Source organism: Coloeus monedula (genome assembly GCF_965178545.1).
Source record: "Coloeus monedula genome assembly, chromosome: 1".
NCBI lineage: Eukaryota > Metazoa > Chordata > Aves > Passeriformes > Corvidae > Coloeus > Coloeus monedula.
In genome coordinates, this window is record NC_138781.1 from 10,087,992 (window position 1) to 10,114,561 (window position 26,570).

A 26,570-nucleotide genomic window follows, 5' to 3' on the forward strand; every position below is an offset into this window, starting at 1 on the left:
CACATCTAATGACTCTATTTTAAGAAGGCAGCAGTACTGGGGAGTTTTGGAGGCATCTCTTTGTTAAAAAGGAATTTTTTTTCAGATAGGCTTTCTCTTTTGACTGAAGCTTTCCCAGGCTGAAATCCATGTGTTGTTTAAAAACAGGCATTATGGAAACATAATTCTAACAATTCTAATCATGTCAATGACTAATGGACTGGCTAGATTTAGCAGAGAATAACCTAGTTCAGTCTGTTCAGTGTTTACATGTTAGATTTTATAGGCCAACCACTAAACCCAAGCTTCTCCCTTCTGCATCTTGTAAGGCATATGATAAGAGCTGACTGCAGAATCCTTGCTGGGTGCTGTGATAATAATCTATATGTATGCAGTCTGAAAGAGATAAATTATTTGTTCAGAAGAATATGAGACTCGTGAGAAAGCAGCAGAAAAGAGGCAGGAGGCCATTGGTGATTACTGAAATAATTTTTGTAACTTTATGCAAGAGTCTGAGAACTATCAGTGGCAGATAATAAATTAAACATTTATCTTTCTCCATGATAAAGATAATCAGCAAGATTGAGAATGAAGACATCTCTGCTTCTCTAGCCCAGTATCCTGACTGCACAAAGACAGGAAACACCTTTGGTCCATTCACTTGCACTTAGTCCCATTGAAGAATCATTTAAATTCAATACTAACACCACTGAATTCAAAGCATTTGAGTCTATGCAGAAGGGGGAGAAAATTATGGGGGGGAAAAAAAAAAGAGGAAAATTAAATTCAAAAGCATTGCTAACTTTGCCTTCCTGATGCTGTTCTGTTGTGGGGAGTGTGACTCATAAAGCAGTAAGTGACAAGCAAGCATTTGAACAAGAAATTCTTTCTCTTTCAAAGGGTCTGAAGGTTGTGATATGAGAACTGAAGCTTCACTGTGAACCTTGTCTTCTATCCATCCCAAGGCTAGTGGGCAAGCCCACATTGAACAGAACCAAGATTGGTCAAGGCAAATGTAATATAATACTGCAGCAGCCACATAAAAACAGTAATGTTAGAAACACCCAAAATGCAATTTAACATTCCATTGACTTTTCTGAACTCAGTATTGGTCAAATTTATTAGAAAACATTACTTATTAACAGGCTAAACCAGGATGTTCTTTGCTTCTGTGACTATGGAATGAATAATGATGTTTACCTAACCCAGAAGTGCCATATGTAATGATTTGAGGAGAAGATGCATCTTCATTAACTCACCTCAATGTAAGCTGTGTCATTGTTCGCATCCTTGATGTGGGGGAACCAGTCACGAGGAGGCTTGGAGAGGTGTTTAGACTCTGTGACAAACCACAGCAGCTTTGGCCAGCCTGAGATACAAACAAAAGCCAGCTTTTGTTGAGCTTCTGCTGGATAAAACAAGACAGAAGTCTTCCTTGCCAGAGTTTTATTCTTGAAAGGTCTGTGTCACCATTACCTAAACATTGCTTCCTTTGAACCTCAGTGTAGTCTGAGAAAGAAGATTTTGCAGAACTGCTGTCTTAACACAGCCATTGAGGTCTTTTTAGGCAGACCCCGAGGGAATGGCTGGGCAGTTTAAGCTGTTACTGACCCAAGCAGTTTCATTACCACTCCCCTGTCAGAAGTTACTGTCCCTACACTTCACTAAAGGAGTGAATCATATGAATAATTCTTGCCTACTACAGTCCTAAGTCTGTTGGCTTAATTTTTGTGGCCACAGATGGTCTCAGCAGCCTGGCTGAGCCAGCAGAGAACTGGATTGGGAATACTGGTGCCGCTCTCTATCCATGAGGCTGGCACAGCCATCACTGCCAGCAGTGACATGCCAGGACAGTGGTGTCCCAGCAGCCACAGCTGCTCCCGTGGCAAGTGTTTCATCATGGGCCTGACCCTCACCCACAGCCACTAAACAAGTGCAATTACTTGTTGTAGTAAATGACCAGCAAGAGCCATGATAAACTAGGGTTAGATTACCTTTAAACTGTGGTATCTCCCCTGTGGGGCTTTTAGGCAGTCCTTTATGGCATGCGTCGCTGGTCAAGGCCACAGTAACTCCACAGCTTCCAAGCAAAAAGCCTATTTGTTGACTTCCGGCATCCTAAGAGATGACAAAATGCACGGAATTGATTAGAAGTGATTACAGGCTGAAATAATTTTTGTCCTTGGGCACATTATCTTGAGAGGAAAACAGTCTCTTTCCATTAAATTGATTTCCTTTTAGGTGACTATCAAAACTCATCTGTACATTGACAAAGGAATTCCACAAGCTACATATCCCCTTGTCTGTAGCAGCACAAATCATAAAGAGAGCAGAAGCCATCAGATGGCATGTGCTCTTGCATCTCTTCAGAAATGACGAGTGGCTGGGAGGAATGTCTGATCTGACTGATCAGAGAGGATCCCTGGAGAAATGGCCAGACAGGGCCCTCATTAAGTTCACCAAAGGCAAATTCAAAGTCCTGCACCCATGGAGGAACAACCTCCTGTACCAGAATGGTCTGGAGACCAACTTTTCGGTAAAGGACCTGGAGGTCCTGGTGGACACCAAACTGAGTGTGAAGCAGCAACGTGCCCTGGCACGAGGAAGGCAAATGGCATCCTGAGCTGTGCGAGGCAAAGCATTGCCAGCAGGCTGAGGAAGGTGATCCTTCCCCTCAGCACCAGTGAGGCACATCTCCAGCACTGGGACCAGTTCTGGGCTTCCAAGTAGAAGACATAGAGCTACTGGAGAGAGTCAGCAAAGGACCACTAGAATAATTAAGGGACTAGAGCATCTCTCCTATGAGGAAAGAGTGAGAGCTAGGACTGCTCAGCTTCAAGAAGAGAATGCTTAGCAGGGGATCTAATCAATGTGAACAAACACCTGAAGGGAGAGTGTGAAGAAGATGGAGTCAGGTTTATTCCTTTCTTTGCCCAGTGACAGGCCCAGAGGCAATGGACACAAACCAAAACAGAGGAGATTCCCTCTGACTATCAGGAAACACTTTTTTACTGGGAGGGTGACTGGCACTAGGTGCCCATAGAGGTGGTGGAGTTTCCATACTTGGAGATATCCAAAAGCTACCATGGATATAGTCCTGTGCACCCTGTTCTAGGTGGCCCTGTTTGAGCAGGGGTGCTGGATTAGGTCATCTTAACACATCTCTGCCAACCTCAACCATTCTGTGATTTTGTGACAATTCTAGGAAATAATATGGATTACAGATGCTTCCACCTGGAGAAAGCTTTCAACCTTTAAGATGTTAGGATGGGTGTACAGTGGTGAGAGTTTCCCTATTAATGCTGACCTAACCTGATCTGTCAATAACCATTTCATTGAGTAGTTACAGGCATGTTTCAGGAGCACTACATACAGTCAAGTGCCCATTAGAGTATGCTCATTACATTTTACTTTCATCAAGGGGATAGAAGCAGTGAGATTAAGAAGTCATGTAATGATTTCCAAGTCTAGGCCATAGCTGTTCTTTAGGAGATGCTGTGCTCCTACAGCATTATGTCTGCTTTATGTGTAGTGTCTTGTCATTACTCTTTTATGAACTTTACATCTATCCACTCGGCTCTTCAACAGAGCAAAGCCCAAGATGTAAATGCACATTGAAGTATTAACCCTTTCTTCACAGAATGGTTCTACTGAAAACCGCCTAAAGAGACTTAGAAGATCAAATTATAATATCTTTCAAATCAACCATAGAGCACACTCAACCATGGAAACAACCAGAAATACAGAACAGTTGCCTTAATCTATTGATTTATTCAAAGCAAAATTGTATGATGGAAAGAAAGCCCCAGAGCCTAACTGACTAATTCTTAATGCAACTTTTATGTAGTCAAATATAACCATCTAAAATGGAGAAGCAATGAGAACAGAGGAAAAGCAAAAGCTTACTTTTCCATACCACCTCAAAATATGTATATAGCAGCAATTATCCCACCTTTGATAGCTGAGTAAGCAATGTGGGACAATTAACTGATCTGTCAAGTCTATGCTATATAACTCCTTCCATCCAGAATTACTGCATTTGCTTTTGCTTACTATAGCCAGAATGCTTATAAAAACAGGAAAAAAATGAAAAGGTATTTTTTCAGCAAGGCTTTTTAAACTTAAGCTTGTGTATCATCTGTCCCCACATAAAACCAGACAATGAGAGTATCCTTTGAACAACAGAGAATAATACTGGCGTCTCCATGAACAACACTTTGGGGAGCATGTTGTTTGCTCCACCACACCTGCACCAGTGGGACTTCCAGAACTTAATGGGTTTTGTCAAGCATTAATTACTGTCCTCACTGACTCTCATGTCAGCTCGTCCACATCTGTGTTGTCAAACCTACGGGACAAGCACTTAGCCAGATCTAATCCTGGTTCCACATGAGGATGAGACCTTCTGTCTCCACTCTTGGAGTCTGCTCAGAGGAAGGAAATGTGGGTGCCTGAACAGTGCAGGAGAGATGGCTCTCCCTGAGGGTCCCTCAGAAGGAATGACAGGAAGAGGAAGGCTGGAGTGTTCCACAGAGAACACCACTCCTTGGTCAAGACACAGCTTCTGAGACCTGCTACTCTATCATCTATAAAGGGAGGTCATGAGTTCCTTAAAATATCAGATTCATACTACCATTGCTCAAAATTTCCCATTAAATTTAATCTAATAAATATTTACTAATATATGTATGACTTTCTAACTACCAATTTTAAAAAGGCATATAAATTTTATAATTGAATGGAGACTGCATTGATCTCAATTTTAAATTACAATATTGTTGTAACTGTATATCCTATAAAAGACTGCTACAGTTTCACTACTATATCAAGAAAATGCCAATTCTCAAGCAAGGAAATTCCATTTAATGCAGAACTTTGTAAGCAGAAATTAACCTAACAAATTCCATTAAGAAATTTAACATAAGGAAACCCAGTAGAAAGTGTGGACCTTAGAGCATCAGCATACCATGTCCCTGGGTATCATCTGTCAAACTCTTCTTACAGCAAAACAAAACAATGGGGAAAAGAAACTTGCATTAATAGTGTAGAGTTCTTCAGATAACACAAGAAAGAATGACTACGCTTTCCCTTAGTGCAGTATCAACTGTCTTAGAGTATGTCCACATAAATATTAATCATTCATTTGTAGCAGTTCACACACATACATAGATTTCTTAATACAATCTATGCATGCCACAGTTTGTAATAGCAGACTGCTTTGCATCAGAACAACCCACCTCAAACAGCATTAAAATCTTCAGCCCGTTCTTTTCTGCACAGATATTCTTTCAATTGTAAGGAAAACATGACTGAACAATCACATGATGTAACACTGCCACAAGAGATTGGAAGAATTTCATCAGGCATGGGCAGTGTGTTTTACAGACTTTCAAATCCCATGCCATGCTTTGGTGGCCACACTAAATCCTGCCTTGCAAGAAAAAGGCAAATCAAGATGCTGAAGCAGAAGTGCTGTGACAGACACTGTCAAGAGCCATAGAAGCTCCAGTTGAGGATTTTGAACACAATGAAGCTTTCTGGAACTCTCCTACTCAGTGTCCATCGATTCCACCTTCAGTCTCAGTCTCTCACACCCTGTAACTAGTTATCCTCACCTTCTGCCTGCTTCTGGTGGCTCCATCCTAACCCAGAATCTAAAAGTACTGCAGAGAACAGAGACATAAAGAAGGGGTCAACATCCCTTGCCCCATGCCAGTGCTTCTGTGATAACTGCTGCCCCACAGAACTTGTTTCTAACTACTCAAGTGGCGTTGAGATGCTGGAGTGACAGCTAGGAGGTAGAAGATCTGAAACCTTTACACATCCCCCAGACACACCACAATGTTACCTACATACTCAACCATGCAAGCACAACAGTCTTTGCTGTTCCTCACGCCTCAGCATGACAGGCCCAGAACAGTGAGGACCTTGGGCAAAACTTGTTTTTGAAAAATGAAATTTGAGTTAAAAGTGCAGTCCTTTGCCTGAAGCAGTCAAAGCTTCCATGTGGGCCACAAAAAGGCTACTCACTTTAAAGGTAATGATTATTTCAGATTTCACAGACAAGCTATCGGCCTGCCTTTTGAGTAACGTGAAATGAATGGGTGCAATGGTGAAAACTACTTTTTAAGTAGCAAAAAGACACAAACAAATAATCTTCCACAAAAAAACCCAACCAAATCCTCTTCCCCTCTTAAATAGAATCACTTTCCTACCTGAGAAGAGAATAGATTTTCAGGACACACTGGTTTGTCAGAAGTGTTACTTGCTATTTTGGTAATTTATGCTGATCTGCTACTTGGCAACCCCCCACTTGCCATGAATGCTTTATTTTGCTGAATCTTGTGGGGGTAGGAAAAAGCTCAGGAAGCCAGTGGAGACCAGGTGATAGAACTCAACACAGCCCCAACTGCAGACAGGGGCTCATTGACTTGCCAGAGATACTTATTGTCAAATCCTCTACAATTCACAGTTTGAAATGACACATAATGCAGGCAGAAGGCAAAACACAGAGCTGAGGTATTGTAGCATGAGGTCTGAGACCAATAGCTGACTTTGGAACTATCATTTTACATTTCTTGAAGGCACAGCACTTGCTGTGGTATGAAAAATGAGGTGTGCATAGCTTTAGACTATGTCTGCACACACCTAGAGAGATCAATCTTTCAGATGAAGTGAGCCAGAAATCCTCTCTGCTGTAGGCAGCCATTCAAAGTTCTCTAAAGACTTTTATTAAAGGTTCCCTAAAGGTTTTCACCAGTACCTGGAGGCAAATTGTCTTCTTCCTGCTGCAGAGAGTGATAATTCATTGTCTGGATAAAAAAATCCCACGTGTGGTTGCATTTCAGCATGCTGTTAAATGTCATTTCTAGAATGCTTTGTGAGAGTATCTATGTGAAGGAAAACAATTATGATCCTGTCTCCGTGAGTGAGAGTGCATGTCCTTATCTAATAAGGAAGGAAGGAAGAGACAGCCTGTGTAAAGGTTGGTCTGATAAAGGTTACTTCTGTTCACTTGCAAATCCCAGACTGCTTTCAAAATGAGAATTATGTGGTGGAGCATCACAGACGGAACTAATCTTGTTTTCTGTTACAATGCTTATTTGAGCTCCAGTGCCCTCACCCTAACAAAAATTTGCTGGTAAAGAACAAATAGGGCAATGATCAGATGTAAAGGCCAAGCATCACCAGTTCTGAGCGAAAAGTTAAAAGGCATTGAGGAAACCCTCTTTTTTAAAACACACAAAGACTTTAGTGAAAATTAAACACAGTGCAGACAAAAATCTTTATAACCAGCTTTAAGATGAAGAAATTAGTTGTCTCTTCAGACAACAGCTTTGGTATCTGCCTGCAATTTGCATGTGAAATCTGCAACTATGAGCATCTTAATGTCCAGAAATCTTCATAAAAGCAAGACAGTAGTTATTTTTGGCAGGGGACACTGCATGAAATGTGATACCCTCTATAGGAAACGACCACTTCCTAAACTTGAAAATATAATAAGGAAACACAAACTTTAAAGGATGTAAGATTCACTGTGGCAAACTGAGCAAGGGCTTCTTAGTGCTCCACTGCTGAAGCGTATGAAGAGGGATGGACAGGCTTACAGGGTCCAGCAGTGTCCACATTGGGCTCAGGTGCAGCTCAGGGAACTTAGATTCTTTGGAAGGACTGGAAGACTATGCCACTGAAAAGAATATATAAAACATTTTATACGTATTTTAAATCCAGGGGAGAAGGAGATGCATTGTCAAAAGATGTTCAAAAGCATGTAGAGCTCCAGTGTTTCTGGCACACTACAGCCCTACAATGAGTAAAGCTGAGAGAAAGCAAAGCTCATTTTATCCCTGAAACACTAGGAAAGATGTCAAGGCGTATCTCCTTCAGACTAGAATTCTTCTTTTAAAGAAATATATGACTGGGACAACTTACTGTCTTGGAAGAGTTCTACCTCCCTGGCTACTGTTGAAGCTTTAATAACCTTTCAGGATTAAATAAAAAGAGCTCCTGATAAACAGTTTTACCCTATATGAAGCATCCTTTAAAAAAACCCCTAAATGTCCTGGAATGGATATCTCCAGATTTCCTATGACAATACACAGGCACAATTCTTCCAATCATACAGTGAGAGCCAGCATCCAGAAGAGCACAGAAATGCCTGCTGAAAGCACACACAGCATTAAATCTAATGGGCTACAAAATAGCATTTTAAGTGAGAAACTAATTTTTACATGCTTTCATGTCACACACACTCTGCTACAAATTCTGCCTGTGATAAGGAGGCCATGAAGATCTGTGAGGGATAGCTTTCTTCCTATGCTCACAGCATGTGACTGAGCATAACTACGAATGTGCTTGGAGGACAAAAATGTTATTTTTAGATTAAAACTGAATAGCTCCCCTGACTGTGTCAGAGCAGAATAATAATATTTTTCATGGCGCCAATCAAATGGAAAAAAACATTGACCTAAAAAACATAAAGAAAAATAAATCAAAACCATATTTTAAAATCGTTTCATAAGGGACATAGTAAATCACTGTTTGAACTAGAACTTGACATGTTGAAACTCCCCCCTCATCTACTTTGATGGCACATTCTATGACATACAGTTTGCAATTCACATCATATCACACATACAATGAAAGACTTTGTAATACTCCAGCTTCAGACAAGAGTAACAAAAGTGGCAGTTCTGAAGGAAGAGATGTTGTATAGGACATATTATTTGCTAATATTTGGGAAACATAAGCAAATTTGGAGAAAGGGACACTATTCTGAGAGAACAGAGCCTGTAAGACAAGGGATGAGGATTAGCTACAACAATTTTGGGGAGTGTTGATGATAAAGGCATTGCAATGGTATTAAATGCAGGGAAAGGAGGAGAAATAAAAATACTGCTTTTTCTATTGTTACAATGAGTGCAGAACCCCTGACTGGTGCTTTTTAGAATGAAAAGTTGGTTTGGGATTTCAGTTTTTAATTTTAGACCTGATGTCCCAAGTCTAAAGAGGCAAAACCATGCTCCATGAACTCCAATTTCCAATTTTTCTTTGCCAAACACTAGGAAGCATTTGAGAATAAAATTGGAGAATGCTGCATGGTTGCTGGATATTCAGACAATCCATCCCAGATGCCAGGTCAAACGTGCCCTGCAGTCCTGGGGATATTCTAGGTATTCTGTCAACACAAAGGTGGGATACAGAAGGAAAGAGCAAGGCAAGATGGACCTTCACCTAACAATGAACTGGGAAGAAAATCCTGTCAAAATCCTAAAAAAATAACAGTTATGCTACAAAGAAAAGGGAATGCAGACAAAATCTAAGTGCTGGTAAAGCAAAAGCCCTTACTTCCATATGGGTATAGATGTCTGCAGAGTAATCTGTAAGCCAAAAGTTTACCTGGCTGCAAATATTACTGCCAGTTTTAAAATGCCAGGGACAAAATTCTGCACAGAGCTGTGAAAAACTCTTCTTTATGAAAATGTAGAACACTATTAAAGCTGCTAATACAAACTTTTAATATTAGAAATCGCTGCTAATATAACTACCTGAAATAGCTCATCCTGTATCAGTTTATTATTCTGTAAGCCTATAGTATAATACAATATAAAATGTAATAGAATTGCTGGTCTATTTGCCAGCTCACATCTCTGTCTTCCAGAAAGCAACCCAAAGGATGTCCACTGCCAGAATGTACTGAAGCATGCAGAAAACAGAACAAATAATGGGAAAGCATAACAGAACAGTCTAGGCCATTGTGTGATGACAGGAATGACATCTTCCCACGGATGCCAGAAGCAATCCACTGCCATTTGACCAGGCAGAGGTATTCCTTCTGGGACTACTCAGAACACGATTTTCATCTCATTGTTTCCACTCCAGTTGCCTTTCCATATAAACAAATGCAAAGATATTTGCAATAGTATATGCTGTGAGATTGCATAGTTTTATTTATAGAGTATAGATCATGTTGCTTTTTTAACTGACATCTCTGTTATTGTGTTATTAATTTGATATTTAAACTTTGTGGCAAAAGATAAACAGTCTGAGTCTGTATATATTCCTTTATATAAATATATATATATATACATGTGTAAGTGTATATTTATATATCCATATATAGACACATATTTAAAAAAAAACAAACACCCAAGAGGTTCAGCCAAATTAGGGTAAGTTATTCATTTGACACAGAGTATTTACTTGGACAGCTGGATTTTATAGTTTACTGGATGGATGTGGTATCAGATGTTCCAAAATAAATCAAATTTACGCCTTTCTATGTGCTTTAAAATGTCATTAAACCTCAGAAAATAGTAACAGGGAAAGACATATTAGATTTTTTAACCCTCAAAACCATGTTGCTTTTTTTTCATGGAATGAAAGCAGATTTACCCATTTGAGCACTCTGCAAGATCTTAAAATGTACATATTCTGCCAGCCTTATTTTGTTGATGCATATAAAATCTCTGGTTTTTATCAAAATAATGCACCATGTTATGCAACTGCCTCAGACTACAGGTACTGCCCTTGGATGTGAAGGCACAATGAGAGCCCAATGCAAATGAAATGTGTTTCTACTAAAATCATCCTCGTTCTACAGCCACGTCCACCTCTCAGTGCTCTCAAATACAACATTTTAGAAATGGAACAGCATAACCCTACTCCCCAAAGCAGGTATGGTGGTTGAGGTCCCATCCTCTCCCCTTGCATGGCCTTTCCAGCTCACCTGCATCTTTCCTCCAGTCTCAGACAGTTTAAGCTGGGGCACATCCTGTCTCCTCTTTCCCTTGGTCCTTCCTTCTGCTCAGTGGCCCTCAAATCTGCTCAGCTGGATCATGGCCTCTTGTTGTCTGATCCACTCCCTCCCTCCATCTCTCTCTCCTCCTTTCCCAGTTTATCAACCTGCCCCTTCCTGCGGCTCCCACCCCTTCTGTCCCTGCCACCTTCTGGTTTCACCATGGCAGGAGCCCACCACAGATGTTGGCTGGGACATGCATGATTAAAATCAAGAAATTTTGAGGTCAGCTCAGCTTCCCAGAGGTGAGGAAGGCTCAAGCAGGTTCATTCAGGAAGGAATCTCCAGTTATTTCGAGCTGTTAATTTGCTGTGTGAGATGTGCAAACTGCAAAGCCTTCGTGAGGGCTCACAATCTTGTTTTCAGGGCTTTCTTTTGAAAGGCATGTCCATGCCATGTTTGTCCATGAAAGAAAGATTTGAGCTTCTGCTCCAGGGTGCTCTAACACTGGAACGTTTCAAAGAAAAACCCTTGACACCTGAAACATTGAAAATGTTTGACCAAAGCAATACATTTGCTCAGCCCTTTCCTTGGAAACGTCTCATGGCTTCAGTCAACATTTTCCAAAACAATTTACTTTAAAAAAGAAAGCCTGTAAGGATTTAAAAACACTCTTTGTATGGCCAAGTCCAGACCAAATAATTAAAGCAAGGCATTATTGGTGCTAGCTAATAAAAAAGTGATCATACAAGGGGTACGTAGGAGCAGCCAAACATGGTAAATTAAGGGGATACAACAAAAAACCCCTTGTAATGAATAAATACATTTTGCTGTACTTACAGCCTTCAAGGCACACATCCTCATAAAAAAAAATGCAAGTTCTGCAGAATCTATGTAAGTGACCCAGCTGTCATTCACCTCCACCACTGATCCTCCCCTCACTACCCCCAGACACTCTTTCCAGCTGGAACTGCTCTATCTGCCTCCTAACACTTCTCTGGGATACATGGTAGAATCTTTGAACCAACACTGGATGTGAAAGGCTTTTGATTAGAAGTGGTCAGTTTTCTCTATGAATGTATGTTCTGTGGCAAGAATTCCTGAGCTGAATTTGTTCCAGTGCCACCCTTGGCAGAGGTGACCATGGTGACAGAAGCTTTGGAATACATATGCACATACAGACAGAGGAGAAGGCATTTCCATAAGTGCTTTGAAGTAGCACACACAGCATCAGTGGCATTATAACATAGCTTGGGTTGCAGGGACAGGTGGAAAATCAGCAGTTGTTGCCAATGATTCTTTGTCAGTGGCCAACACCAGAAGGCTTTAAAAGGCAACAAAGATAATCTATCTACGACTGGCAGAGCTGTCCTCTTGAAAAATTTTCCTCTCATTTTCCATGCAGACCTGCATTTGCTGAAACTGCAAGCACATCTTCAGATTTTCCATCACAAAAAAGAAGAAACTATATATAATTCACCACACAGAACTATCTTGGTATCCTCAGATTCAGAGCTAGCTAACCACAAAAATGTACTCAAAAGCTGTGTTCAGTTGTGATTTATTCTGATGTAAGTTCTAAAATGGAGCATAAAGAAACTCAGTTCCCCACCTTTCTTGTAAGTGGCACTTCAATAGGGACGGGCACAACTTCCGCAAGCAGGCAGCCATAAAACGCCACCATGAAAGCAGCAGGATCATTGTTAGGAAACACGAGTGTTACCTGAAAGAGAGAGATGTGCATTAATAATGTTTCATCCTAGGTGTCAGATAATGATAATTGGAGTTTCCATGCTTCCTTTTGGATGGAGATGATACTGGAGCACTTCTAAGACAGCTATTCAAATGCCTAATGACAGAGAATGAGGAATCAGAAGGAATTTATTTTGATAAATATTCCTTTTATGAGTATTTTCACTTAGGATGTAGTTATATATTTTCATGCTGCATTGTTTCCTACATTGACAACACCTTTCATCTGGTTCTGAATTAACTGATTGCTTTACCGGTGTTAAATAACCAAGCAAATGGAATTAAAAGAATTTCAGATTCTAATGTAGTAATTTGCTTGAGGTTACTAAAACTGAAGTGTACATGTGACCAAATCAGATTACCCAGACTTAAGATGCCATTATGTCAATCATTAACACAGTTTTGTTTCACTATACTTTGCCTCATGCAATAGTTTTGTTTTAGGACTGTCCTGTTGTCCAAGTGCAAAGTTTCTGTGTGCTGTGTGCACACACAAAAACTGGTATCTAGAAGTAAACGTCACATCCAGAGCTGGCCCTATCACATGACAACCTAGGTGTGGATTTGTTGAACTTCACAGCTTCAGGGCTAGGGCTATCTATTTAGATAGAAGAATGCCAAAACCAATCACAGATCACTGGAATGCTCAGTAGGTGTTGAACTGTGAAGCTTAACTCCTGCAGGCCCTGTGGACAATGCCTGAGATCCTCCACAGACAAAGAGGAAGGAGACAGGAGGGCTCACAGCCTTGCTGAGGATCCAGCAGCTTCAGAGAGCCCAGAGCTCTCCTTGCAAGGGCAGGCAACAGTACTGCTCTCACTGGTGAATGACCTTAGTGGCTGGATCCTCTCTGCGGTTTTGTTCTGGTTCAGTCAGATGGGCATTCTCAGCTCATGTCCTAAACAGCTGTAACACAGGTGGTTACTCCTGCACAGTCAACTGCAGTGGCATGCAAAGGCATGGCAAATGATTTCAAACCTCATTCCTCTGGGCTCACACACAGGACAAGGCTGTACTATCACAGCACCTTGAAACTTGCTAAAACTACTTGGTAGCTCTTGAGTTTTGACTGCTTCGACATGCACAGCAGTTTTGTTGAAGTAAAATCATGATGTATGCTCCGAGGTTCAGTTACTGGGAGTTTCCAGAATTTTCACATGGCTTCAAAGCCTTCCATACTATGTATGGATACCTTCCATTTGTATGTACCTTCCATATGTATCCATGTATGGATAACCTTCCATACATCAACTTGATTTCTTCAAACTAGAAGAAATATAACCAGCCTTGTCCAAGTGGGTCCAAAATATCTGGTTTTTAAGCTGAAGATTTAACTCATAATTCTTTAGAGTCAGAGCAAATACACTGCTACTTTATCTACACACTTGCATGTTAAACAATCCAAGTGCTGGAGATGGCTGTGCAGAGCTTACTGTATGCAAATGGAAATAGAGGGATTTTGCCAGGTGCACAGAGGGGATGGCAGAGATTGCTGAGCCCAGCAAACATCTGAAATATCCCAAAATATACTTTGAGGGTTGTTGGGTTTTGCACTGGTCTCTGCTTACACAAAGGCAGTGAAGGTTTGGCTGGCAATCTTTGAAAAGGAGCTGACAGAGGTGAAAAAAAAAAAAAATCACTGAAGTCCAGTGGGAATGAGGCACTAACTTCCTCTCCAAAAAACATTAATCACTAACAGACTTTACCAAAAAAATAAATAATGTGTGTAAAAGCAAAAAGGGATAAAGTTGAAGAAAAACAAATCATACAGTGTATATTAACAGAGAATCTGGTTAGCTAGTAGGTATTTCAGAGAGCAAGATTAATTTCCAGGCAGCTGTCTGGGGTGATGCAAGGTTAAATTTCTGAAGCTACTATAGAAGGCAAATGCAGTTTGCCACGTACAAGACCAGAAACACGGAAGGAGATGCAGGCACGTTCATTTATTTTATGGCTCAGACAAAAAACCTAAGAGGTGAGGTAATGGTAGTCATTAGGTAGTAATGGTAATGAAAAACAGAGATTGTATTGACAGAAGGTGTTTTCAAAGGAAAATATAAACTATTTTATATCTATCAAAATAAGGATACAAATACATTCTCATTTGGAAAAGACCAGAGATATGTGCCTGTATTTCATTTAGTATTTAAAAACTACCTTTAAGTGTTGTCACACAAGACACATTATGTAGAATAAAGTCACCTTCAAAGAGGTCAGAAAGCTTTTATGTTATTACAACAGGGGTGTAACCGACAGAATCACAGCCTAGAGCATCAGAAGTGCTGTAACACCTCATCTTCAATGTGAAGTTGCCTCAAATGATCACGTTCCTGTTACACAGGGATGCCAGGCAAGATGTTTTTACAACACAAAGCATATGCTTTCAGCACTCAGCTATAAACATTTGTTTCACTTTAATCTAGGCGGACTTATTTTAGAAGAGCTGCAATTTGTCCCTTACGTGTCCTGTGCTAGTTAAACTTCCAGCTTTAGCCTGAACTATCCACAAATCCTTTCTAAATGTTAGGAGATGCCCGTGACTACTGCAGAAAATGACTACAAAGATGGGCAGGCAGCACACAATAGATACACAGAAATGCACGTTGCCTGTATGTGAACTTTATTCCTTTGGAGCTTTCTGGGTGGACTGTTTTGATGTGTACACTTGAACAACTTGCTGCTCCTGCTGTTGCTTAGAGACACTCTTGTAAGTCAAGTAAAAGAGAGTCTTCAGATCCTAGTCCTGGCTGAACGCCATCGTAGGAAGCAATTTAGATTAAGGATCCAGAGATCCTTTAGTTAATTTCTTTATGATTTATTTCAAAAAGAAACACAGGAAGGACTGTCACTATTTTTTTTCTTCTTTTTTCCTTCTGGGAAGCATTACTGCATGCTCTCATTTTCGAAGCCCTAAGATATGTGTAATGCAAGCAGACATGTTTCTCACATGTGGCACAAGAGGATCAAGTAAACCAACAGTTTGAGAATTGCTGTCAGACCCTGGAGGGGGGAAACTTAATCTCATGCTCAGAACACTAAGCACTAGGTCAGGACTAAAATTTGCATTTCTGACAAATTTTTTCTGGAATATCCATTCCACAGCTCAGATCCCAACTGGAATGGGACCTGTGGAATTTTCTATACACACTCTGGCAGAGAAAATGAGCAGCAGGCTCAGCCAGCCTTGGCAGGCAAAGGGGTAGGTTTGTAAGTACATTGTTAGCAAAACCATAGGATGTTCTTGTCTTCATTTAACATCTTCAAGTGCTACCTCTGCAACTCTTGCTCTCTGTGGGCTTTATCCATCTACTTAGATGCAGCCTCTAGCAGTAGCTGCATCAGAGTCAGAACCAGGAATGGAAATATTCTCTGTTAGCAGTCAGCGTCATTTATTTATTCAACTGGCTGCCAAAATGTGCTGACATTGCTTGTCTTTGTCCTCCACAACGCTCCTCTTGTTTCTACCATCTCAACAACTACAAAGTCATTAGTAAGTAAGTTTTTTATCCACATGACACCTCCAGGCTCCATGAGCAAGCTTTTACTAAACAGACTGTTGTTCAATGTCCAAAAATCACTTTCCATGGGAATGTCTATTGTTGATGTTGCCACAACTTCAAGTTACTATTCAGGGAGTACCAGCTCATGTTACTTATTATGCAGTCCAAAACATCTGTCTGAATGATCAGTCTTAGGCAGTAAACAGCAGATTTCAGCATCCCATCCCACACCCCATTATTTCACTGATTTCCTCTGAGCACCCCAAATACCTCATTCTCTCTTTGTCAGCATTGGATTTGAACTATTACAAATAATCATTGAGATACTCACCCTGTCTCCAGGTCGTACCATTGGTTCTTGTTTTGTGCCTAATTTATGTAGTATATTGTAAGCAACCTTCATACTTCTGGTCCAAAGTTTGCCTATTAACACAAAATTTTTGAAATTAATATAAAAATTCTTATGCTTTACAAGATTATTAAAGAGAAGGAATACCTGAGAAGTGGAAAACACACAGCAGGAACATTTATATTAGTTTTCCAGCTAAATATGACACCACTACTGGGACTTGTGGAAATACTTAAATACTTATCAGAAGTTTTCTTTGAACTTCTTTTTTCAAGACAGCAGTACTTAAAAAAAAAAAAGAAAAGTGAGAATAGTTTTCCTTCTGGCAGAAGTTTCTTACTTTGGAGAAAATTGGATCTTGACTCTGAAATTAACTGTCAGAAGGGGCTGGTACATCATCAAGTCCAGACATCACCCTAACACCTTAGATGTAGCAAGCTGGACACGGCGCACTTCAGCACAGACTGACCTTGAGGTGATGTTCAGTTTCACCATGGCAATTCTCTCACCAAGGAAAAAGAAAAGGACTCCCAAGAAGCAGAGGCAAAGAGAAGAAAACCCCAACAAACAGAAAACACCCCACAGCTAAAGGGGCACACTGAAGCAGCAGGGACCCTCTGAACCTTAGCACATCCATATGGCTGTTTCACTTTTAATCCTGGGCATTCTTCCATTTAACTTGGCTTTTCCTTCTCACCTGCTCCCATATCCTCCCTTCTCTGATTCATTTCACTTTCCCCAGGTATCCCCTCCTTACTGTCTCTCTTCTCCCTTGCTTCACCTTTCCAGCACCACTCTTAGCTAATCCTTATCAAGTCGTCACCCCAACATTCAATAAAGAAGAATTCTCTCACTACGACCTCTTTTTTCACATTACAGGCCTTTCATTTATCCTTCAAGTGATTGGCATCTTTGCTCTTCCAGATGCCCTTTGTTTAGAGGCCTTGTTACTTCCATGTGAACAATACCATGTTTAACAGCCCTTGTGCTTGGCTGGCCCCCAGGTACTGTCTTTAAGCACTATTCAGGCTGACAGTAACAAATCTTTAATTCATGCCCACCAATTACTGAAACGATAATAGGTTCTGACAAGAGATTACCTATGGATTTCAGCAGTTCAGGCCCCCAAACATGCAGTATTGCTATTTATAACTAAGCCAAGCAGTTGCTATAATAAGTTCCTCCACATCCTGGTTAGAAAATACAATACTACTGAATAATTTTTAAGTGCAAATCCAATGTAAATATAAAGTATGATGAGAAGGCCAGATTTTCTTTTTTTCTCACTTAAGGAAAATTGGAAGAGTCACTGCTGCTTGTTACAGAGAAAGTACTAAATGCAATTATTTCTTATGAAAACAGTAATATTGTATCATCAAACTATGCTTTGTGAAGTTTTTAATTTACTAAAATTATGCCAGTATTTGCATGTTGAACTGTCTTGCTGCTCAGAAAGGAACACAATTCTGTTTCACTGGAAACTCAGCACAGATACAGGAGTATGTCTGCAGGATTAACTCTCACAGTACTATGACAGAACTACCTGCATTTGATGGAAAGAAAGTCTTCAAAAGCATCCGTGCTGCTACAGTTAACGCTTGAACTTGACAAGTGAGGAGGATAAAAAAAAAAGGATGCCTTAAGAAAGCAAATACTCTTTTTCCTAAAGTTTTAAGCTTCAGTGGCAACAAACTTAAAAGAGCAATAAGTAATGATACAGAATATTGGAGAATGGAAATCAAAAGCCTGGCAAAAGTTTTGAATTGCAAAAGAGAACCATCTTTACAAAAAACACTTTTAAGCTTGAAATGAACATTGAAGGAGCTGCTGTGAAAAGTTATGTCTGAGCTATAAAGATTAAATCTGTTACAAATCTTAAATTTACATTTGTGACACATTCACACTAATTTTTCATCTATCAAATGTGCCATTGAATATTTTCTTTAAAATCTAAGGGCTATAATATTACAGTATCTAGATGCATTCTTTCAGAGGTACCCAGGTATGCAGTACAATCATCTCCACCTAAGAGACCTGGATAAATGCTGAAATTAAGTTCTCTCAAAGACTAAGAAAACTTGAAGGAGTACTTTCTGGTAAAGTTTTAAATAAGTTTAAACATGTTTTGTCTTGATGCTCTTTTGTTGCCAAAATTTTATTTCATCTTCTAAGACACAGATAATGAAAGGCTCCCTTCCTAATTCTTCACCTTTCTGTTTGAATACACTTTGAACTGCACAAAAAATGGCCATAATATTTTCTAGTGGCTAGAAAAGACTCAAATTTTCTGTCACCACAGCCCTTTCCTTCTCTATTTACTGGTGTGATACCAACTTGTGTTAAGTATCTGAGGCATCATGTATCATGTGCCTCTGAGTGTGAAACTGTGGAAAACTGGAGTGAAGCAGCTTGCTTGCATTCAGCTGGGAAGGGGCTGGAACACAAAGACCTTACGAACTCTACAATGTCACTCCAACCCTTGCAGGCTCTGCCTGCCCTCAGCTGCTGCCAACTCTGTTCCAGTGTGGGCTGTCACGGGCAGGCAGGGACCCCCAGGCACCCACATGAGCAAACAGAGCAGAGTCCAGGCAGATCTTGAACTAAATTGTGTTCAACAGGAAGTCTGTAATTTCTCTAGCAGAGTATATAGCTGTGTTCCAAAAAAGTAAATTAAACAAGGGCCACAAAAGGAGCAGTAACGCAGAAGCCGGAGCTAGGAATGTATGGATGATCAGGGCCAGATCAGCGGCTGCTGGATGGGGCACAAACTTCTGACCAGACGTGGACTGAACCATGGATTTGTTTTGTCACCTTGGCTGTTTGCCCTCTCCGACCCGACACCACTGAGAAACACAAAGGACTCAACGTCTGCAGGATAACAGCCCTGAGGAACGGAGGATGTTATAAAGAAGGAAATCTTTGAAGTGTTTCCTTCCTTGGTTCTGTCTAGGCTGCAAATCAGAGTAATTCTTCCTTTGCAAACTTGAGAGATTAGATGCTGCTGGGAAAAAAGCTGATTGCTAAAACCTCTCCCACAAATCCCAATGCTGCGACCTTGCCGTGACCTCCACGCAGTGCCACATCTGTGCTGTGGGAGTGGGAGGCCTGGCGAGGAGGCCAGCTGTGCTCCATCCAAGGCTTTGGCTCTGAGACAGGGTTTAGGGCCCATCCTCACGTGGGTTAAATCACTTCGTTACATGGGCTCCAGAGGAAATCTGTTTGCGGCCACTGGGGATACGTCCCATTGTCCTCATCCCGAGTTCAGTGAAGCACCAGCCCTCCTCAGATAAACACACTGTCATTAATCTTCTGAGCTGGCTTGAAGACAGGGGGCAGATGCACGAAACTCAAGCATTTGGTAGTGAGTGGAGCAGCCCATATCCCAGCTCAGTGCCAGAGCTCCTCTTTCCCAGCCATGCTGCTGCTGCAGGGAGGTGCCCTCAGCCCTTTCTACAGCTGGCAGAGCATGGGTGCAGGAGCCTGGAGCTGAACTGCTGCTTCCCTGCTCTAAACACCAGACCCTGTGAGCCCTCCTGCTCCTGACATTCTTGCTCCCATCCCCACTGCAGCAGGGTCCTTGCAAACAACATTCCTACTCACCACACCAGGACAGGATTTGTGCCTGTCAGGCCCCAATCTCACTAGACAAACATTAACAGCTACTTTCTTGCATCTAAAAATGAAGGACTGTTATGCCATCTACAGAAGTGTCCAGTGGTGTTTAAGGGACAAGGGTTCCCTCTGGAAGAGGCCCTGGCTCTGCAGACCCAGTGCTGGGACTGCCAGTCACACACACATCTCATGGGTAACATAAGGCACTACATGTTTAAGAACACGAATCACCCCTCAGTTTTCAGGTCACAGAACTATTTCCCATACAAAGCAGACTGGTAGAGTTTCCCTAGCTGATTTTGGAAAACAAAACCCCAACAACAGGCAGTTGATGCATACTATGTCACTACTACAATTTATTAACCTTGTTTCTACCTCCCGTTGAGCTAATTGTGGTGCTGCTTTCCAAAATCTTGTATAACTCCACAAGATGGTAAGAAACTGAGCTTTTCTCTCCATCTATCACTGCCTAACTTATAATTGCTTATTTACTGAAATATATCTTCTTCTAAAGATGATCACATCTCCCTTAGCCACTTCTGTCACTTTGCCAGAGTGCTGCTGCCAGACTCTCATGCCCTAGCAGCATGCTCGTGCAGGGAAGCCTTTCAGGTTCTTCACACACTTGCAAACTGAGAGGAGAGCTCCCACTGTCCAGTGAGTAACAGCAAGTAGCACTCTGCCTCTGAATCTGAGCCATATCTGGCAGACATCACATGTGCAGGAATGCTCGGCAGGACGGAATGGAAAATGGCATCTCGCCTTCTGGCAGCTGTGACAAACACTCTTAGCACCCATGTGGAGCTAGTCCCTTTTCTCTTGCCACTGGAGTTTTGATTTAGTTAAGCAGTAGCAACTCCACATCAACAATTATATATTTTGTATTCAGTCATCTTCTTTTTTTTAAGTCTACTCAGATGGCAATAAAATTTAGCAAGCAAAAGTAGTTAATACCCAGTCCCATCTGGTTAAGCAACACATTATGAAGGTAAAGAAAACCACAAGGTGTTAAAAACCACACCAAAAGGGATCTGTTAAGAAAAATTAGATGTTTTCCACATGACACTGAAGTAAGTCCCCTTCCTCTTCCTTTCCAAATCTGTAAAAGTACTAAATGTTTGTGTTGAATGTAAAGAAGGTTTTAATAGAAAAGCTGTATCAGGGAGAAAATCCAGAGAGAAAACAAACCACAATGAAATTTCCTGATCATCTTCAGGACGCTTTTCAGAACCACACAGCACTAATTCAACAAAGCCAAACCAGTGGTTGCTTACCAATCTCCGTGCACAGCAACTGCGAGACTGCCAAAGTTTAACTGCAAATAATTTTGTCAAATATTCATTTTCTCAATACCACAGTATGACATTCTTTGTATTAAACAGAAACAAGAGCATTTATTAAATCTAGTGTAAACGGCAAACTTCCTAATACTATGCAGGTAAAGGGGCTTTTTTTCTGCTTTGCAAAATAATAGTCGCAGCTTTACTACTCTGGTAATCCTTTCTTCGTGAGTTCTTTAGATCCAGCCTGAACAGCAAATGGAGTTGTTGCTCTTTGGGATAAAAAATCCAAAGAAAAAGAACAGAAATGTTCTGTTGCAGAGAATGAAGGACACCAGACATACTCAGAATAGAGGTAACCTTGCAATTACAGTCTTGATACTGCAGTCTGAACCATATAATCAGTAATTTTCAGTCTATTTATTAAAGAAACAAAGGTTTAAAATACCAAACAACCATAAGATTGATACCTATCTGGGGATTTAAACCCATATGGACGACTATCCATACCTCTGTGAGTCTTGCATTATTTCCGAGGTAAGGGCAGTCTGGTTATGCAGCTGCTTGGTCAGAAGCATCTCGAATCTGTCTCTCTCCTGCTGATAATTGTGAAATTCCTGGCCTAGGAGATTCTCACAGAAAGGTATGGGAGGGTGTCCTAGGTTACAATGTAAGATGTAACCAAAAATAGGTATTCTATTATCATCTTCACAAGCTGTTAGAGCAGGTGGGGTAGTGTTCGTTATCTCCTACCATGACTCATCCCTGATAACTCCCTCCGGGCCTATCTCTCTTTGATGGGCCATCAAGGACCCACTGCACGACTCATAGAATTACATCAGCCAGGGGAGAGGAGCCAAGGGGAGAGGACTCATAGAATTACATCAGCCAGGGGAGAGGAGCCAAGTATTCCCACCTGGATATAATCTGGGGTTTGGAACAGCACGAGCAGGCTTACCTACTGGATTCCCAAAGAATAAGTGCTACTACTGGACCTTCAGGTGAAGACCAGATCCTTGTACAGGATCACTGCTCCAACAGAACCACTTCATCTGGACTGCTACCACCACCCTGACTAACAGGGTGTCAGGTTGTATCCTGACTCTGTCACTGTTCTTGTACTATTACATTTATTTTAATTTTCCTATTAAATTATAGTTCTGACTTGCAATCTCCCACTAGTTTGTTTTCAAACTAGTACAGGGGTGCAGGTTGCACACCAGGTGCAGAATGGCTTGGGTTGGCTATTTCTGGCCTGTTGTTACCTTTCAGGCATGCCAAGATACCTCCAGTAGGAACAACATCACCCCTGATGAGTCAGAATTACTTTGGCCCCAAAGTGTTTACAGTTGCTTTAGAGCTATTTTTAAAATCAGTAATTCATTTGAAAAAAATTGCCATTTTCCAAGCATTTCCTTCTCCACGGAATCCAAATGGAAAAAACAGTCTACTGCCCAGAGAGTCACCTCTGCTCTTTTTTGAGAGCCTTGCTGTCTCTAGTGGGCCTCCGATGTTGGAAACACTACATCGGAGATACTGAAAGTATGTTTTAAAAAATCTGATTACAGAAAGTGTTAGATAAAGGAAATGAGATTCTTTGAATCAGACAAAGTTTACTGGTACTCATTTTGTTGTTTTTAATAATGGTTACAATAAGAAAGCTCAAAACTTGTTACTGATAAATTACTTTCAACCCTTTACTTTTTCCCCAGCTTTTCTGGTTCTCCTTAGAATAATCATTTTAAGTAAGAAAAGTAGCTCTGATACCATAAGAACTATATAGGATTTAATTGTCCTTTATTCAAGTTTCTTCTCTAAGAAACCACTAAGTGCTTCATTATTAATACTAAAACCAGATGCCTCACTACCCTGATTAACTTTGTCTGAGCCAGAAATTGTTTTCCTTTTCCTCAAAGCACACATTACATTTCTAGTCAGAGTTCAGACTCCCATAAAACCTGATAAAGACACATTTCCTTCCCATATCTCAGACATTTCAATTTATGCATATTCAGTGATTTGATGTATAAAGGGATTGAGAATAACTTAACTAAGATGTTCTCCACTTAAACAAGTTCCCAGAGGAACAAAATATTTGAGAAATAAGTAATATTCATAGTGTTTAATTCACTAGAAAGAATTTAAGAATTTTGAGTACATTAAATAAAGATTACAACTGGGGCACTGACAAGAACAAGAACTGAGGCAAATCACTTCCAACACTTGCTTGAAAAAAAGGATCAAGTCTGCAAGTACATTTATACATTTATTCTATCTAAAGTAATCTGAGACATGTGGACAAAACCAGTCCTGACATGCTACGAAGACAAGAAGCTCAAAAAACATGCTGAAAAAGACACAGGAGATACAAAGCATTACAAATTTGATGAACTCCTGCAGAGAAATGGGAGAGCAGCAGTGATTTTAAGCAACAGCTGGAAGTGCAACTTCTTTAAACTAGTTCCCCTTCTGGCCCAGAAGCCCTTCATAATCTAGAGCTCTCACCACCCAAAGCCACACTAACACATATCCACATCAGCACCGTTAGGGGGAGAAATTAATTCCAGTAAACCACACAAGGTGGTCCCTGCAACACTCATCCACCCCTGTCTGCCACAGCAGATCATAACTTGACCTCTGCTCTGAGCCCTCAAAGGTGTCTCTGGAAGGGACAGCAAAGGAGTTGTGAGAAAGACTTTGGAGAAGCAGAATTTTGTGGATTCTCAGAGCTCCTTTCCAGCATGCAAGGCCACCAATGGCAAATAAGAAAGCATCCTGGATAGATGCAAGAGGTCAGCACTATGTTTTTCAGGGCCAGAAGAGAGCCTGATGTAAGAATCGAGACCAAGGTCACAGATGGGATGAGATATCACCATGCAGATGCAGCAAAAGGTCTCAATTTGAAAAGATTTCCTCCTAAAATAACCTGCAAGTTTTGGACACAGAATGGCTGTAAAATAAAGAAAGAAGCAAATGTCTGGGTTGTGTATGGTACTCTAGTTACAGCCCAAGAGATGGATGGGAAGGCAATATTGTCTACAACAACCCATGAAAAAGGGGGTAAATATGCACGGTGTTGAGGGAATTAGAACTCCTACTCAAGATGGGTCTTGATGTAGCTGATAGCTACAGAGACACTCCTTGAAACCATCTTGGAAAGATGGAAGAAAGTGGCAAGGCAAACCTGCAATTCATCCATGCAGGAACAGAAAACTGGAGAAGATACTGAGAACAATATCAAAAGACATCAAAGAGAAGCCTCCCCTTAACTGGAAAGTTGGAGGATAAAGGAAGAGGATTTCCAGGAAGACAAGGGGGTGTGAGAAGAGACTGAAGCAAAAACAGTAAATAGAGGTTAAATATTCAAAAGGAGGTGCAAGTGATGACAACGTCTCAAAAACCAAACCTCTGGAAAATTAAAATTATTCTTAAAACTCATGAACATTTGTGAAATATATGAAAATTCCTGGTAATGGTATTGCTTTAAATTAACAAAAAACTTGAAAATAACTGTGAAGTACAAACTAGAGGCTACTGAAAATTGTCAGGGTTGATAATTAAAATTTTAGCCACCTGATCATAGCATGCACATGAGGAAATTCAGTGTCACATAAATACCATGTGGTAGGATTGCAGCTAAGCTCATCTTTCAAAATTTTATTACTACCATGGCCAGTGGAACTATGCACAAGGATAAAAACTCATGAGTAGGAGTGTCTTTAATGATTTCGAGGCTTAATGTCTATTAATGTTCGAGTTCAAAAAATGTCATGCCTGCCATTGCTAGAAAATATTGCAGGCACAGAAGGTGGACTAGCTCCAGCAAAATCATTCATAAAGTCACCAGTGAAACGGCAGGTGGCTGTATTGTTAATGACATTTCCAAAGCAGTTTTCATTTAAGAAAACTACTACGGCATAGTGAATGAACATTTCCCATGAAAGAGAATGTCAGCACGAAATGCACCTAGCAGAGAATAATTCAGTAAATCTAGGAAATGTTTTGGTTTGTAATTTCTTTTATCTATAAAAAGAAAAAGAAGAAAAAAAAAGAACTGCTTTTTTTTCTGACCTCAAGAAACTACTGAAAGGCAACAGGAAAACCACATCCCAAAGTGCTGCCAAATGAAAGGTGAGAAAACATGAATTTTAGTCCTACTTTTCTCAAGATTCAGACATTGTAGAAGGGGGAGAGAGTTATTTTAGAACAGAGAAGCAGGCTAGGTGGCTCCATGAGCCATGCAGGTATGTTCCTTGGGTTGATCTGCTCACCCTAGAGCCTCAGGCAAAGCAGGACATATGCTCAGACTCTCTGGACAGAATCCCAAATTCAGAAAAATGGTCTGATTCTCAGTAACAGCTTAATTTCCTTTCCTGTACAATTTATTTAGGGCATTCAGTAGATGACATGACTTCTGCAAACATGTAATTGCAAACTTTAAAATTCTTCCCTAGTTCCAAGTAAATGTCCTTAAGGAAGAAAAACATTTATCAATGGTGAATCGTATGTTTGCCCCTGAAATTAAGTCACTTCTTAACTCTAAGGTACCTGAAGGGAAAGTGTTTCATGCATGACCCTCAGTTGCAAAGGTGCTCTTATGCTTTAAAAGCCTTTAACTATATTTGCAGTGCCAAACTTGCAGCAGACTACTTTTTGGCCAGGGACCATCACTGAGTCTGACTCCTGAACGGAAATGAATGTTCAGCACTGAACAAAACAGACAGACCTCTGTATCACAGCATGTAACAACATTCTCTGCACAGAACTCCAAGTCCCTGAGAAGGTAGAAATAAAAAAAGAAGAAACAATTTTTTATATCCATATCAGTAGTATACGGAAATGTTCCAACTCACTTTCAAAGTCTGACAGTTATTCATAATAATTCCTTTGAACATCTCCCAAATGTTCCCAGAACATCTCAAAATTAGCAGCAATATGGGAGTTATTTTTCAGAGGTACCCTTATGTTTCTTTTTATTTGGCCTTTCTTGGTTGCAATACACTGTCAGGCAGTACACATTGGACTACATCAACATACCAAAGGTCACGCTGAAATATATCCTGGTAAATCTCTTTCTAGGGGGTATACTGCTAGTTGTACAACTACCCATCAGGAGAAATAATTCAAATCACACTTACTACAATGTCAGAAAACAAGGAAAAAAATCCTATTTAACTTCTTCAGGAAGCTGATGAATTTTGTACACCAGGTTAGGCTTTTGCAGAACAAAGCCTGGGCGAGATCCAAGAGCAATGGATTTAGACATTAATCTTCAGGAAAATCTGCCCTAGGACGCATTTCTATTTGAAAAGTGGTTTTAATTTATAATCTGTTATTCCATGGGTGTATCTACTCAGCTC

The 26,570-nt window shown here is 40.5% G+C and overlaps 1 protein-coding gene across 5 annotated transcripts in view; it reads right to left on the reverse strand.

Annotated features, from left to right (window-relative positions):
- DIP2C (disco interacting protein 2 homolog C) overlaps positions 1-26,570 on the reverse strand; it is a 317,560-nt gene that overhangs the window by 84,713 nt on the left and 206,277 nt on the right. For all 5 annotated transcript variants that reach the window (XM_082298372.1, XM_082298371.1, XM_082298369.1 and 2 more), the window contains 4 exons: positions 16,301-16,392; positions 12,330-12,440; positions 1,974-2,097; positions 1,239-1,348 (listed from right to left, as the gene is read on the reverse strand). In XM_082298372.1, the coding sequence (XP_082154498.1) occupies positions 1,239-1,348; positions 1,974-2,097; positions 12,330-12,440; positions 16,301-16,392 (437 nt within the window). The remainder of the gene's footprint in view (positions 1-1,238; positions 1,349-1,973; positions 2,098-12,329; positions 12,441-16,300; positions 16,393-26,570) is intronic.